Source organism: Myotis myotis, unplaced genomic scaffold, assembly GCF_014108235.1.
Source record: "Myotis myotis isolate mMyoMyo1 unplaced genomic scaffold, mMyoMyo1.p scaffold_m19_p_5, whole genome shotgun sequence".
Classification (NCBI taxonomy): Eukaryota; Metazoa; Chordata; class Mammalia; order Chiroptera; family Vespertilionidae; genus Myotis; species Myotis myotis.
In genome coordinates, this window is record NW_023416357.1 from 104194251 (window position 1) to 104206529 (window position 12279).

At 61.1% G+C, this 12279-nt stretch overlaps 1 protein-coding gene across 3 annotated transcripts; it reads right to left on the reverse strand.

Annotated features, from left to right (window-relative positions):
• ZNF629 (zinc finger protein 629) lies at positions 1 to 8484 on the reverse strand. 3 transcript variants are annotated; one of them, XM_036309382.1, is made up of 3 exons: positions 8297 to 8484; positions 5885 to 5992; positions 1 to 5742 (listed from the first exon to the last, which is right to left on the reverse strand). In XM_036309382.1, the coding sequence occupies exons 2-3, from the start codon at positions 5955 to 5957 to the stop codon at positions 3209 to 3211; spliced, it is 2607 nt and encodes an 868-aa protein (XP_036165275.1). In that variant the 5' UTR covers positions 5958 to 5992; positions 8297 to 8484; the 3' UTR covers positions 1 to 3208. The 3 variants fall into 3 exon arrangements, with proteins under 3 accessions (XP_036165275.1, XP_036165276.1, XP_036165274.1); XM_036309383.1 differs by having other exon boundaries at positions 8188 to 8484; XM_036309381.1 differs by having other exon boundaries at positions 1 to 5992.
• Positions 8485 to 12279: the final 3795 nt, after the last annotated feature.

A 12279-nucleotide genomic window follows, 5' to 3' on the forward strand; every position in this document is an offset into this window, starting at 1 on the left:
GGAAATCTTATTCCCTTTATTCTCTTCTACTAATCAACATGACCACCAGTGACACAACACTGTTACTGACACACAACACTCAAAAGTGGGGCCTCTCTTCACTCCAGGGGCACAAGTAAGGTGAGGGGCTTCCCTAATGAGGGCAAAGGAGTTTGGGTCTGCTCACCTCAGGGGCAGGTGCCATGGAACCCCCTCGCGGTGATGGTTTCAAGTTTCCCCATCATTCGGGATTCATGCCCAGTTCTTTCGAGTTCCCTTCTGACCTCCATATCCATAGCAGTTTCGAGTTTCACCCTAAGCTCAGATCAGTTTCTATTCTTCCCTCTGCGTTCACCAATGACTGTGACCCTAGCTGCTGGGCTCCGCAGTGGGCACTTCTGAAGAGTTAGGCCGGCGTGGAGTTGGACAAGAGGCCTTCCAGGACGACCTGGGCCTCTGCCTGAGCTGGTCAGAGGGACTCTGGACATTGCCACCTCCCCAGCCAATCGCCTGCTTAGTTCCTCCCAAGATGTAACTTGTTCTGGGAGAGGAGCACCTGGCTTAAGGAGTTTGGGGAAGTGGGCAACAGAGAACAGGTCATACCCCAAAGGTCTCTGACTCTGCCCCTTTCCTGCTACAAAACCCCAGACCCCAACTCATCGAATCCACATCATCCATCGAAGTACCGGAGCCTCAACTCCTGGCCCTAACCCGTTCCTACAACATGCGAGCACCCCACTACATATGCTACACCCAAGTCCTCAACAGGCCCGCAGCCGGCCTTTGACACACTGACCACCTCCCCCTGGACTGGCCCCTGAACTCCGAAGGCTGCTCCCCGGGACTCTCCTGGAGACAGATTTCTCAGACGGTTTGGGGGGTTCTGCTTCTACCTTTAAAGGGGGTTTGTCTCCCACTGGAGTTTCTTTCTGCTGCCATCTTAGAGGGAAAAGGATCTGCTTTGAAGTGGAGGACTGTGTCCGGTCCTGTCTCACGGGACGCGCCCTTGGTGGAGGCTTCTGTTGGCAGAGCTCCCGCAGGCAGGCGCCTCCCCTCAGTAGTGCTTTCCGACCTTGCACTTGGGTCGGGTGGGACTTCAATGCAGACGATAGGAAGGGTCTTCCCACAATCATGCCATGCCTGCCTTCTCCTCCCCGCAGGCCTGGCCTTTTCCTCCTAGTGTTCTAGATTTTATCCTTTGAATTTGAGGGTTATCCTTTTGGGGGCAGGGGAGATGAGAGGTGGACTGTCACCTTTTGAACTTCAGGTAATGAAATGAGACGTCTCTTCCGCAGCTTTGTAGGGTTCCAGGTCACCCTCCCGGGGACGTGACTCCTGAAGGGGCCACCTCTCCTGGCACGTCGGGTCTTACTCCAGGACCACAGTGCATTACTGGGGTCAGTGGGCACTTCCTTTGGACCCAGCACTGGATGGTGTCTCCAAGGTTAGGGGATGGGTTCTTGTTACAGACGTTTCAAGAGTCTTCTCCAACCATTTCAGAGGGCAACAGTCTCTCCCCTTCCGCATACATCCAGTCATGTTCGCAGGTCTGGCTGGGTTAATGAAAGCGGGTAACTGGTGTGTGAGAACAGGAGATGGGTCTGGCAGGGGTGTGGCTCTCATCTTTCGTTTCCCTCCGAAGGTTTCTGACTGAGGAGAGGAGTCAAGTAGGTGGAATCCATCCCTTCCCAAGACCACCATCCGGCTGGGTTGTCACTTTAGAGGGCTCCAGGTATGGGGCGAGGAAGGTGGTCGGGCCTCCATATACTCTTCTGTGGGGTGTTTGGACACCCATCACTGTACAGGCTGGCTAATCCTGCCAGCAGCCTTGCTATCAGCTCAGAGGAGAGAGTGGGGTTTAAGAGCAGATCGCTGACCAATCAAATCTCTCTATTCTCTTAACTTGCTGTCTCTCGTTGCCAGAGAACCAACCAGAGCTCCCGCTGACTTGCAGAAGAGCACGCGAGAGGATTTATGCGCACACAGGCCTTGCGTCTCCCAAGGGGAAGGGCTTTATTCTTTGGAGGTCAACTAGCAGCAGTTCTCCCTCTTCACCGAGGACAGAATTCAAGGAAACGGGCTGCCACTGCAGTGACACGGGTGGCAGTTAGAGTTCAGGAGGAACCTCCTGTCAGTGAGACCTGAGATGTAAGCAGGAGGGACCTTCCATTCCTGGAGGCCACTCAGAACAGAAAGGGGTGCCCTGCCTGGCTGGGGAGGACCCTGGCGGTCTGGCTGGGGTCTGCTTGCACTTGCAGCTTTACAAGCTCCCGGGAACGGGGAGACAGCGGGAGTTAGCTGGGTTCCATCTGAACAGTTTCTCCACCTGCGCTCCTTCCCTCAAAGCACTCTAACAGAACCCCCTGACTCTTCCCCCTAAAATTTTGTGGTGGTTCCCAGTATTCTTACACTTAAAGTTATATGCACTCCAAACTTCAGCCTTTAAAAGGCTCAACATCACATTTTTTTCCTTCCCCATTTTTGGCTTCTTTCTGCTAAGGAATTCCATGGGCCTGTTCCTCTTAGCACACAATTTGTCTAGGATTGGCCTTGCGCCCCGAGGAACCCCCCCAGTGCAATGAGCTGGACTTTCTCTTCCTAGTTCCTGGGTCATTTCTCCTCTGTGGATCTGAGGACTCTTCATCACTTATTTTTGTCCTGTGTTTGTTTCCTTCCTTTTCCAATTCCCACATTTACTCAGGGTAACTGTCCAAGGCTTCTGGGGATGAGCTCCCTCCCACGTGCCAGGAGGAGAGAAAGAACACTGTTGGACAAGTTCACGGGAGGTTCTTTACACCTTCTGAGGGTCCCTGCTCCCAAGTCAATGCCATGGCTATAGTCCCTGCATTTCCCCGACCCTACAGTTTTACAAGGATTTCAGTACAGTTTTCTAGGGTTGTCTAGAGACATACGGGACCTCATCCTACAATTAATAGGGCTTTTATCCACTATAGTGTATAGGGATCTTCTGCTACAGACTTAAAGGGCTTTTCTCCTACATATTTATAGGGTTTCTAACCCAACGGTTTTTCTCTACTGCATTATAAGTGGTTCCCACCAACAATTTATAGGGTTTCTTACCACTGATATAAAAGCACTATTTTTACCCGGGGTCCTTTATCATCCACACGTCTACAATCTGATAGGGTTTTCTTTCTTTTCTCGTACAATATTTGGGGAGATCCAGTGTTCCTCTCAGGAGAGAGAGGCCCCGGCCTCCAGACCCATTTCACAGGGCAACCCCTGGGTGGCAGCTCCTATGGAGGAGGAGGGCTGCGACCTCTGTGAAGCCATCTCCACACTCGGGGCACAGATAGGGCTTTTCCTCCAAGAGAGTTTTGGGGGTTTCCCCTTCCCCATGGCTGCTGCTCCCTGCGGGTGTGGGGGCCTCCCTTTCTCCTTCCTGGCTTGGGGGTGGGGTGACTGGCTCTGGAAGGGGGTCTTCTGGTCTGGAGGACTTTTCTTGGGTGTGTGTCTCCTGGTGCCGGACGAGTGCCAGGCGATCCAGGAAGGAGGCCCCACAATCTGAGCAGCTGTAGGGTCTGGCCCCCAGGGGGCTCCTGAGGTGCTCCAGGAGGACAGAGGAGCTCTTGCCCAGCTCTGGACTCTTCTGCGTTTTCCCACCTGCATGGACTTTCTGGTGCAGCAGCAGCTCAGAGCTGAGCCCAAAGCTTTTTTTGCACTCAGGGCATTTAAAGGGCTTTCCACTTAGGAAGGGACTGGGCCCTGCCCCTTCTGCTAAGCCAATCCTATAATCAGGAAAGAGAAGGGGCTTCTCGTTGCCATGGGTGAGCTGGTGTTGGAGGAGCACAGCCCGATCCAGAAAGCTTTCCCCACAGTGGGAACAAGCGTAGGACTTGGAGGAGAGCAGGCCCAGCCTTTGGCTGAAGCCCTCCTGGCCCTCGGGCACTTTAAGGGGCGGTCCTAGGGCGTCAGCTCTGCCCTCGGAAGCACCTGGGTAGGAATTGCCTCCAAAAGGGAGCCTGGGAGGCCGGAGCTGAGGAGGCTTGGGGGCTGGGTGTGCGGGGAGGCCGTCGGAATTTCTGTAGGGGTTTTCTCCGATGTGGACCCTCTGGTGCTGCATGAAAATGCCCTCGTCGTTGAACCCCTTTCCGCAGACAAGACACTTGTGTGGTTTGGCTCCAGGGGGCGGGGTGAGCAGGGCGGGGTCCCCGAGCCCCAGCAGAGCGTCGCCCTGCGCTCTCCGGGCCGGCGTCTTCCCTCTCTCGTGGATCACCCGGTGCTGCTCCAGCTCATGGGCCTCCAGGAAGGCCTTCCCGCAGTCGGAGCACACGAACAGGTTCTCGTCCATGTGGGTGCGCACGTGCGTGATGAGGTTGGAGCTCTGGCTGAAGCTCTTGCCGCACTCGGGGCACTTGTAGGGCTTCTCGCCCGTGTGGGTGCGACGGTGCTGGATGAGGTGGGAGCTGCGGATGAAGCTCTTGCCGCAGTCGGAGCACTTGTAGGGCTTCTCGCCCGTGTGGATGCGCTGGTGGCGGATGAGCGTGGAGCTCATGATGAAGCTCTTGCCGCAGTCGGCGCAGATGTAGGGCCGCTCGCCGCGGTGGATGCGCTGGTGGTTGATGAGGTTGGAGCTGACGCTGAAGCTCTTGCCGCACTCGGGGCACTTGTAGGGCCGCTCGCCCGTGTGCGTGCGCTGGTGCCGCAGCAGCGTGGCGCTCAGCGTGAAGGTCTTGCCGCACACCGGGCACTTGAAGGGGTCCTCGCGCAGGTGGGTCCGCTGGTGCTTGATGAGGGTGGAGCTGTGGCCGAAGCTCTTGCCGCACTCGAGGCACTCGTAGGGCTTCTCGCCGGTGTGCGTGCGCTGGTGCTGCGTCAGCTCCGAGCTCTGGATGAAGCTCTTGCCGCACTCCGTGCAGCGGTACGGCTTCTCGCCCGCGTGGATCTTCTGGTGCTTGAGGAGGTTGTGGTTCTGGCCGAAGCGCTTGCCGCACTCGGGGCACTTGTAGGGCTTCTCGCCGGTGTGCGTGGCCTGGTGCTGGATGAGGTCGGAGCTGCGGTAGAAGGCGCGCCGGCACTCGCCGCACTTGTACGGCTTCTCGCCCGTGTGCGAGCGCTGGTGCTTGATGAGGTTGGTGCTCTGGGTGAAGGCCTTCTCGCACTCGGTGCACTTGTAGGGCTTCTCGCCCGTGTGCGTGCGCTGGTGCTGCACCAGGTTGGAGCTCCAGCTGAAGCACTTGCCGCAGTCCGGGCACTTGTAGGGCTTCTCGCCGGTGTGCGTGCGCTGGTGCTGCACCAGGTGCGAGCTCTGCGTGAAGCTCTTGCCGCACTCGGAGCAGGTGTTGGGGCGCTCGCCCGTGTGGATGCGCTGGTGCCGCAGCAGCTTGGACCACTGGCTGAAGCTCTTGCCGCACTCGTTGCAGATGTAGGGCTTCTCGGCCCCGGAGGGGCGGCCTTGCACCAGCTCCCGCAGGCTGGACTCATTGGCGGGGACCACCGGGGGGCTGTTCCATGTGGTCAGAGTCCCCCACTGCCAACTGGCCTCACAGGCCTTGGTCCAGTCAGACGGGGTAGGGACTACCTCAGGGGTTGGGGGGTCAAGAGGAGTCTGGTGGTCCAGGGAGTGGGGGTGGCCCAGTGGAGAGGGGGGGTCCTGGGGGGCTGAGGGATCCTGGGAGGGTCTCTCCGGGGGCATCTCTGGTGGGTCCTTGAATTCTGGACTCTGAGCTGGATCGCCCAAGATGATCTCCTCCCCAGAACTGTCCTGCTGAGGGCTCTCCTCTTCGTTCCCACTCTCGGCACCTACAGAGAGAAAGGGAGTCTCCAGCCCCCATCTCCTTTCAGAACACGGGGTCAGTCTCTCTCCCCTCCCCGGAGTCTGGGCCCCTCCCTGAACTGGGGCCACTGTCTTGTCAGGACTGCTGTCCCTTCTTGTGCCCCTCACCTCTGTGAGCATCGCTGGGGCTCCGTTCAGGACCCCGCAGATCCGGGCCCCACAGCACGGCTTCGGGCTCCATCCCGGAGCTCAGGGCTGCCCGGTGCTCCAGGGACCCTGGGGGGAGAGAGAGGAGCACACAATGGGAGCTACCTCCCGCTTTTTTTTAACCCCCGACTTGCTCATCCCCCCAGCTCTCATGCCTCCTTATGTAAACTTCAGTTTCCTACCAAGTCCTTTTTCTGGGCATTAGTTTTCACTGTGCCTACCCACACCACCCCCACAGGCCCGATTCCTGATCCAGATCTCAAGATCACAACTAAGCAAGGAGATGAATGTAAGAGTGTAATTAAAAGCTCATCAGTCATAACCCTTTGAACCCAGACTGGGGGCTGGAGACGGATCTGACACCCACAGGGGAAGTGGCTCTCACCCCACCCCTATGATGCCCAGGGGCTGGGAAACCTGTTATTTTGCTAATCAGAAGAAGCTCATTAAGGCTCTAATTTCCCTCCTTAATGGGGCTGCTAATTGGGACCAATAAACTTTCCTTAAGAGCCTCACAGAGAACTGAGACGCCTGGAACACATAAGGAGTTAAACAAAACAAAAAAAAAGAGAGCCCACTCTGACTTTCCTGAGGTGACAGGAGGGAGAACTGGGGCACGTCCCGTTATCCACGCACAGAAAGAAGGTCGGGCCAGGTTAAGGGGGGGGGGGGGGGGCGGGGGCGTTTTAAAGCCACTAGTGGCTCCTGCAGGAATGACCTTGAGAGGGACATGGAAAGGGAAAGCCAGAAGGGAGCCGGGTGTGAGGACCACGGCGGCTGCCACAGGCCGGTCTGGTGTCCTCGTTATCTCGCCCGATCTTCCCCACAAGCCCGAGGAGACTCAGGAATCAGATCGTCCATTTTACAGATCAGGACATCAGCCCTCGGGGAGATTCTCCAGGCCACAGGCTGGGAAGGGGCAGAGACCAGCAATGCAAGGCTCTGTGTCTGGCTGGCCGCAGCCTCTGAGAGGAGGATGACCTTGGGAGTCACGTGAGACTCATAAACGTGGGCTGCTGGCAGGGCCGGTGAGGAGAGCTCGGATGGAGAAATCCCTGGGACCATGGTCCTGGGCTGTGACAGGAGGGGTTGGGGCCAGTTTGCGCCTATAAACCCACACGGTGCTCCCCAGGGAGCCCTCCCTGGCAGTCCCGTTCCGGGCCCTTCTATAGGTTCCCTCTGTATGGTCCCTCCTGCGTGCTCTGCCCGGACGATGCCGACCCGGAGCAGGTGCGCAATACGTTCTGTCAGTGACCGAAAGTGGAGGCGATGCCCTTGCTCCTGGACCTGTTTGCCCGATGCCTTTAAAGGTCAGTCTGCAAGGGGACCCCGCAAAGCAGCAGCTGAGCGTGGCCTCCTGGGCAGACCTGCCAGCTCACCCCAGCAGGGTGATGTGAGGGAGGGAGCAGGACCCCAGCTGTGCTCACTCCCCAGTGTGAGGCTCAGGGGCGTCCCCGGGGAGCCTGGGCTGCGGTGCCTCTGGGGCGGGAACCTGCTGGGGGGCAGTGGTAGGCAGGCACCTGGGACCCAGGAGGAGGCCGCTGGGAGGTGACCCAAGTGCAGCAGGAGCTAGAGGAGCCTGTTCCGTGGCAGCAGGGGAGACGGAGTTAGATTTTAGGAATGAATTCATTTCTTCATCTCTAGCTCCTTGGGCCAGGAGCCTCTCCCCTCCCCGGCTGCTAACGTCTCGGGAGGTGCAAGCAGGGGCTGCCTGTGCAGGAGGCCTGGGGGTGCTTGCGGGGGACAGGTGAGCCCCGGGAACCTGGACTGTGTCCACACATTCACACTGGGCGGAGCAGAGCGGAGGGAAGGGGTTAATGACAAGGCCGCCGTGAGTATGGAAGCGGAGACGCAGGGAGCAGGTGCCTGGAGCAGACCAGGCCCAGGCCTGGCCTCGGACCTCGAGCTGGGCCCGCTGCGGGGGTGGCGGGGTGGGGGTGGGGGCTCCGTGCAGAGGCGTGGAGAGCGGCCCAGGGTGACCCTTAAGCGGCGGCGGCGGTGGGCACGGAGCCATCGCGGTCTCCGGCCCCCACGGCCGCAGCCCGACCCTGGACTTGTGCTCTGGCTGGTCCCCGCCATCCTCCTTCGGCTCCCGGCTCCGGGCAGGGCACCCCGCCCCCGGGCCCCCGCTGGCTCGCAGCCCCCCCTTCCCCCCGCCCCGCCCCGCCGGCGGCTCCCCCCAGATGCCCGCCCCTCCCCCACCCGGACCCCCGCGCTCCTCCCGGAATCCTGGCCCCGGCCCGGCCCGCCCGCCCGGCCCTCACCCTGCGACCGGGGCCCGGGGCTCGGCCGGGCCGCCGCCCGCTGCCCATTGTTCCCGGCCGCCTTCCCGGGCCGCGGGCCGCCCCTCGGGAGCCAGGGTCCCCCACTCACGGCTCTGGGGTCTGGGAAGGCGGGCGGCGGGGTCCAGCCCCGGGGACTTAACCCCTTGGATGCCCGGCCCGGGGGGCGGCGGGCCGGCTGCCGAGGACGCCGGGGTCCTCCTCGAGGGGTGATCCCGGGCTGAGGACCCGGGACCAGCTCAGGGTGACTGGGACGGAGCAGGAAGTGACCCCAGCTTCCCGGGTCCCTCTAGCCTGGAGTCAGAGCATCAGCTCTATGGGATTTAACCCTTCGCCTGCCGCAGCCCGGGACACCGCGGCCGGGGCGGGGGCGGGGGCGAGGCCCGGGTGTCCGGCCCCAGCGCGGGCAGGCGCCCGGGGGGCCCGGGCCGGTGGGGGTCCCCGGGTTCCTGGCCGCTCTCCATGTGGCCGGGGCCCTGCCAGCCGCCGAGCCCGCGGATTGGTGGCTGCGCCCGGGGCCTGCCCGCCTTTGTTGGGACTCAGACCCGGAGATGGGCCGGCTCCCGGGTGGGCTCCGGGGTGGTGGTGGGTGCAGGGGCTGCGGGGAGGAGCTGAGAGAGGACCCCCTGGGCCAGAAATGGTTTAAGTGGAACAGAAAGTCGTGGCAGCAGGAGTCTGGGGGCGAGCAGCCGGAGCGCCTGTGCCGGCCCCTGTCCTGCCATGTGCCGCCCGCAGGGAGGGAAGTGCCGGGAGTCCCTGGCCACGGAGGGCACGGCCCTTCCCCGGTAGCTCGGGGGACGCTCAGCCAGAACAGCAGGCCCGCACAAACCCGGACGCGGCGGCCTCCCAAGGCCGGTGACGTGGGCGCCCGGTTCTATAGCCTTCACCCAGGTCCTCACACAGCGGGGGCAGGACAGCAGTCACCCCGGTCCCGGAGGGGGCGCCGCGGCGTGAGGAGCGGGCAGGTGCCGAGGCCGTTCCGTGCAGTGGGCACATTTGTGTGCGGAGCCTGTCATTCCCGGCACGGGGGGCGCCAGGCAGGGAGCCCCGACGCGAACGGGAGTCAGGCTTTCTGCCCTCAGGACCCGGAGGGGCTGCAGGGGGGCGGAGGGGAGCGGGAACAGGGCTGCCTGTGCAGGGGGAGGGGGGGGCGGACTGGACGTCCGGAGCAGCTCCCCTGGGCCTGCGTCTGGGTTCAGAGAGAGGCCACCGGCAGGGAGGGCCGCTGGGCCAGCCGTCGCTCCGCCCGTCGCCTCCTCCCGGGCCCGTCTCCATCTTATCCGTGGCTCCCATCACCTCGGCTCCCCGCTCTCACTCAGGGCCTTTGCCCCCCGGCCCCGACCCGCTCCGTTCTCACCGCGCCCAGCGCCCCTGGCAGAGGGTCTGTGTGGCCCCTGCCTCGGCCTGGCGCACTCACGTTCCTGTCGGCTCCACCGGGGCAGGGACAGGCCTCCCAGCACCTAGGACAGTGCCTGCCCCGCGTGCATCGCCCATCATCTGTCTCCGGGTCAGTTCCCCGGCAGGACCCACGGGCAAACTTGCACCGAGCCCCACTGCCGGCCTCCGCTGCACCGCCCCGTGGACGCCCGGGCACCCCCCCCTCGCTCTGCCAGGCAGGTGGGAGCAGGGAGACTTGGGGCAGGTGCAGCCCTCAGGGTCTCCCTGGCGCCCGGGCTGTGAAAGCCCGCCCCGGCCCGGACAGGGTCTAGAGCAGAGCTGCGCCTTGCAGGCTCAGAGGAGTTTAATTTGGCCTTCGCAGTTTTGTTTTGTTTTAAACCGAGTCAATCGCCACATTTTAAAACCAGTACGTTTCACACACACCCACACGCCCGACTTCTTTGGGAAAACGCAAAGACGTGGCGACATGACCCACTTTCTTTTTAATCCTCACCTGAGGGTATTTTCCCGTTGGTTTTTAGGGAGAGAGGAAGAGAGAGGGAGAGACCGAGAGAGACATCGAGGTGAGAGAAACACATCCACTGGCTGCCTCCTGCACGAGCCCTGACCAGGCAGGGGAGGAGCCCGCAACCAAGGTACGTGCCCTTGACTGGAATCGAACCCGGGACCCTTTGGCCTGCAGGTCGATGCTCTATCCACTGAGCCAAACAGCTTTTCACGTGGCAACAGGTGGGCACCTGACCCGGTTTCCCATGGCAGCACCGGGCGCGCAGGGCTGCCTTCGGAGGCACTGGCTTTGCCGGGCGCCAGTCTCCGCACTCGTGGCCCCCGCGTGGGCTGGGAGGTGGTCTCGGTCCGTCAGTGGCCTTGCCCGGTTGGTGCTCCAGCACCTTTAACTACAGGGACGGGCTCCGCACCCCGTGGTTTGTGTCCCAGGTGCAGAGTAACAGGGAGGTTGATGTCTTCTGACAGTTACACTGTGTGCCAGGCGCCGCTCCAAGGTTTACATGTACAGTCATGCGCCACAGAACAACGTTTCATTCCGTGATGGGCCGCGTGTGACGCTGGTCCCGTGAGGTTATAAGGGACTGAAAAAGTGACACTGTAGCCGTGGAAACGTCATGGTGCACGCGTTACTTATGCGTGTGGTGATGCTGGTGTGAGCAAACCTGCTGCCTTGCCAGTCATGATAGTACAGCACATACAGCCCTGGCCGGTGTGGCTCAGTGGATAGAGCCTGCGGACTGAAGGGTCCCGGGTTCATTTCCGGTCAAGGGCAGATGCCTGGGTTGTGAGCTCGATCCCTAGCACGGGGCGTGCAGGAGGCAGCCAATCCATGATTCTCTCATCATTGATGTTTCTCTCTCTCTCCTTCTCCCTTACTCTCTGAAATCAATAAAAAAATATATGTATATTTTTAGAAAGCATAGCACATACGATCATGTACAGTGCGTGGTGTTTAATGATGATGACTATATTACAGGTGTGTGCACTTACTGTGCTCTGCTTTTATCGTGATTTGAGGCTGTGCCCTTCTACTTGTCAGCAAAGCTTGCTGAGGGACAGTATGCCGTGTTAGGCTGGCAGCCCCATGCGCCCGTGTTCACCGCGTCATTTTCTCCTGTGCCTGTGTGAGTCCCGTGCTGTTTTGTGAGGAACGCGCTGTGCAGGTGAAGCCAGGCGCAGGCTGTCCCGCGGAGCCCGTGTGGGCGGGCCGTGCCACGGCGGGCGTGTGAGTGCACCGTATGATGTCCCCGCCCTGGCCGACGCCGTTCTCTCTCACACTGTGTCCCTGTTGGGAAGTGGCGAAGGACTGTAGTTCCTTGAAACTTCACACCTCGTGACACCAGCATTACTACAATCCCGAGGATGGAGTACGTCACTTGTAAACCGCTCACTGGGGACAGAGCTGGACTCAAACCCAGGCGTGCTGACGCCAGAGCCCCCACGGCTCCTAACCACGGCTCCCTGGTTGGCTCGCGTGGGTCTGGGCCTACGGTGAGCCCCTCAGCCCGAATCCTCTCCCTCATCTTGCTCAGGAGCTGGAGAGAGGTCTGGAAAGGCAGGGCACCGCGCTGGGGCCAGGCATTCTCCAGACCAATCTGTGCGCTCTGTTCCGAGGGAGGCACAGGGCGCCTGACTACAGGCCGCCATGTGCTGACCTGCTGCCTGCAGTCGCTGGCACAGCGGCAGGAAGGAGACCCCCCTGGCAGGGCGCTCCTGGAAGGATGGGGATGGCCTCCCACACCACGTATTTCACGTAAAACCCACCACATGCTCTTCTTGGCCACGTCTCACCAGCCCCCGCCTGGCCCCTTCACACAGCCTGGTGCTTAGAGGCCCAGGCGCTGTGGGAGCAGGGAGACCGGGAGGTGGACCCTGGTCCGCTCCCTCCTCCATCTCACTGCCTCTCGCGGAGTCGGCTTCCTCTTTCAAAGGGCGACAAGCCTTGGCTCGCAAGCAGCAGGAGGGTGAGATGAAAGGATGCAGAATTCTGAGCTGACCAACTCTGTCTGCCTCACTCTTCGTCAGAGCGCACAGCCCGTGGCCTGCTGAGCGGGGGGCCAGAGTCTGAGCCTGAGTAACTGGGAGGACCCGGGGCCACAGCCAGATGCCTCGTCCTCCACCTGCAGATGGGCCGCTCTCAGGGAGGCGCACAGGCCAAGCAGGTGAAGC